The sequence below is a fragment of the Myxocyprinus asiaticus genome, chromosome 38, assembly GCF_019703515.2.
Source record: "Myxocyprinus asiaticus isolate MX2 ecotype Aquarium Trade chromosome 38, UBuf_Myxa_2, whole genome shotgun sequence".
NCBI lineage: Eukaryota > Metazoa > Chordata > Actinopteri > Cypriniformes > Catostomidae > Myxocyprinus > Myxocyprinus asiaticus.
In genome coordinates this window covers 6,626,889-6,629,388 of record NC_059381.1, presented here as the reverse complement: position 1 = coordinate 6,629,388, position 2,500 = coordinate 6,626,889, and the positions used below count along the sequence as shown (strand labels likewise).

The 2,500-nt window shown below is 37.0% G+C and overlaps 1 protein-coding gene across 1 annotated transcript in view; it reads left to right on the top strand.

The window, feature by feature from the left end:
- Positions 1-2,500, top strand: part of LOC127429213 (olfactomedin-like protein 2A) — a 33,223-nt gene that overhangs the window by 21,939 nt on the left and 8,784 nt on the right. Inside the window, exon 6 of the mRNA XM_051678093.1 lies at positions 408-647. Within this exon, the coding sequence (XP_051534053.1) occupies positions 408-647 (240 nt within the window). The remainder of the gene's footprint in view (positions 1-407; positions 648-2,500) is intronic.

The window sequence follows — 2,500 nt, the reverse complement described above, 5'->3', positions numbered from 1 at the left end:
TTATTGTTTTATGAAAGGTTGTATAAGTAGTGTAGCTGTGTATTTAAAACAGTTGACAATGCTTTTTTTTTTTTTTTTTTTTTTTTTTTTTGCATTATGGTAAAATAATTACAATATTTCCATAGATCGTACTGTGTGTACTCATATAGAACAGGTATAGTGAATAAATGCCTGCACTTGACTAGAATTTGTCTGTCAACTATTTCTTTCAGCATTCAGAAACTCAATTTATATTAGCACAGTTCCAAAAACTAGTGAGCAGCCTTGCTGTTACTGTCTAAATAGGCAGCATCCTGACCATCATGGAAACTCATAATTGACTGAATTAAGTAGCATCTCCATGTGCCATACAAACAGTGCTTCTGATATGAACAAGTTGTTTTAATCTCTCTCTCTTTCTCTGTCAGGTGAAGAAAAGCCTGATGAAATCGACACATTGCTGGAGGTAGAGGAAAGTACCACACCTGTGGTGACCACAGCAACAGAGACTACCACGGCAACCGTACCCACAACAACAACAACCACTGCTGCCACAACAACAACAACCCAGAGCACAACAACTAGCAGAACAATATATAGAGAGGAGAGACCGGCCCCAACTATTGCACTAGTGCTGGATAATACAAGCAATAACACATACTTTGCAGGTGCAGAATGCAATAACACAATACCAGTACAGTAGCACAAAAAGACACATTATGGATTTGAAGTTGTACATACAAAGTTACAGTGATTCTATCATGGTTAGGTGTTGTTTTGCATGACAGTAAGCAGTGGTTAAATCACTGTAAATGATGACAGTGAGTGACTTCTATAAAACGGTGGGAACTGCAATATTATAAATACACCCATGTTCAATAAATAGTTTCATTTGTAAATAATAATGATCACACTAAACAACTTCCGACAAGTAATTTAGTTTATTACAATAATAGGTGATATTGTAGATAGTCAAGTTAAGTCTAGTAATTTTTATTTGTATAGCGCTTTTCACAACACATCGTTTCAAAGCAGCTTTACAGAAAATCATGCATTAACAGAAAATGAAACTGTAACATCTATAAAGTCATAGAGTGATCATTGTGTAGTTTGATTAAATATGATTGTAAATTGAGTATAAAAATAAATAATTAAATAATAATTGTATTTAGAACCCCTGTGAGCGACTGTGGCAAGGAACACTAAAGTCTAAAGATGTTGGTTAATGGAGAAAAATAACCTTGGGAGAAACCAGGCTCACTGTGGGGGCCATTTCCCCTCTGGCTAACCATCAGGAATATAATGCCAATATTAGTTATTTATGTGCAGGTCATGGTTTAAAATGAGTAAACTATAGTGTTAAGGATCACTGAGGTGCATCGCAGTTCAACCGGCAGGTCATTTCGGTGAGGTTCAGTGGGGTCCATCCTAAGTCTAAGGTTCAGGCAGTGGCATATGAAGTATCCCATGTCTTACAGTTGGAGCTGGCATTAGTACCTACTAAAAGACTGAAGTGATGTCTGTCTAGTACCAGCTGTAGTTTGTTGTCATCACTCAGCGACACGTAGCAGTGGAATCCGACACAAAGCAGGAACGGAGCTGGATCTGGCCAGCTCTGGTATCCTCAGGATATGAATCCTGAGGTTGAGACATGGAAACAAATAGAATAATATTAGCACATATGCCATTCAATTTATTGCAGAGTTATAGATTATGATAAATGTTTCTGAGAAATGTTTCTGGTTCCGGCAGACCTAACTAAAGCAGCCTAATTGTGAGTTGATTGATAAATTAAGTATATGCCTGGCTAAACAGATGAGTCTTTAGTCTAGACTTAAACTGAGTGAGTGTGTCTGCATCCCGAACAGTGTTAGGGAGACTATTCCATAGTTTAGGAGACAAATAGGAAAAGGATCTACCTCCTTTTGTGGATTTTGATATTCTAGGAACTATTAACAGGTCAGAATTTTGTGATCGCAATGAACGTGATGGAATATAGCGTGACTGAAGTTCAATTAAGTACTGTGGAGCTAGACCATTCAAAGCTTTTTATGTAGTTAACAGAATTTTAAAATTAATATGAAATTTAACAGGTAGCCAAAGTAACGACGATAAAATGGGGCTAATACGATCATATTTCTTGGTTCTAGTCATCATTCTGGCAGCTGCATTTTGTACCAGTTGAAGATTATTTATTGATAGGTGAGATAGGTGAGATAGGGGAGACTGGGGCTAGTTGTCACAAGGGTGATATCTCAGTAATGATAAGATTTGGAGATAACAGTCCAATTGTGCAAATGTGTGCTTTCTCTAGCAGAGGTTTTGTATGTTGGTTTCATCTTATTTTCGTTCTAGCTCTTGGCTAAACAAGTGAACATAATCAAATCACACTGGTATACATTCAGGCAAGGGTCAATTATATTATGATGGCAGATTTGTACTGAAAGGTTTCGATGTGTTCTAAGGAGAAAGGTATTTTTCATAAAAGTCAAGTTGGGGCACGCTGTCACATTTTTATCAG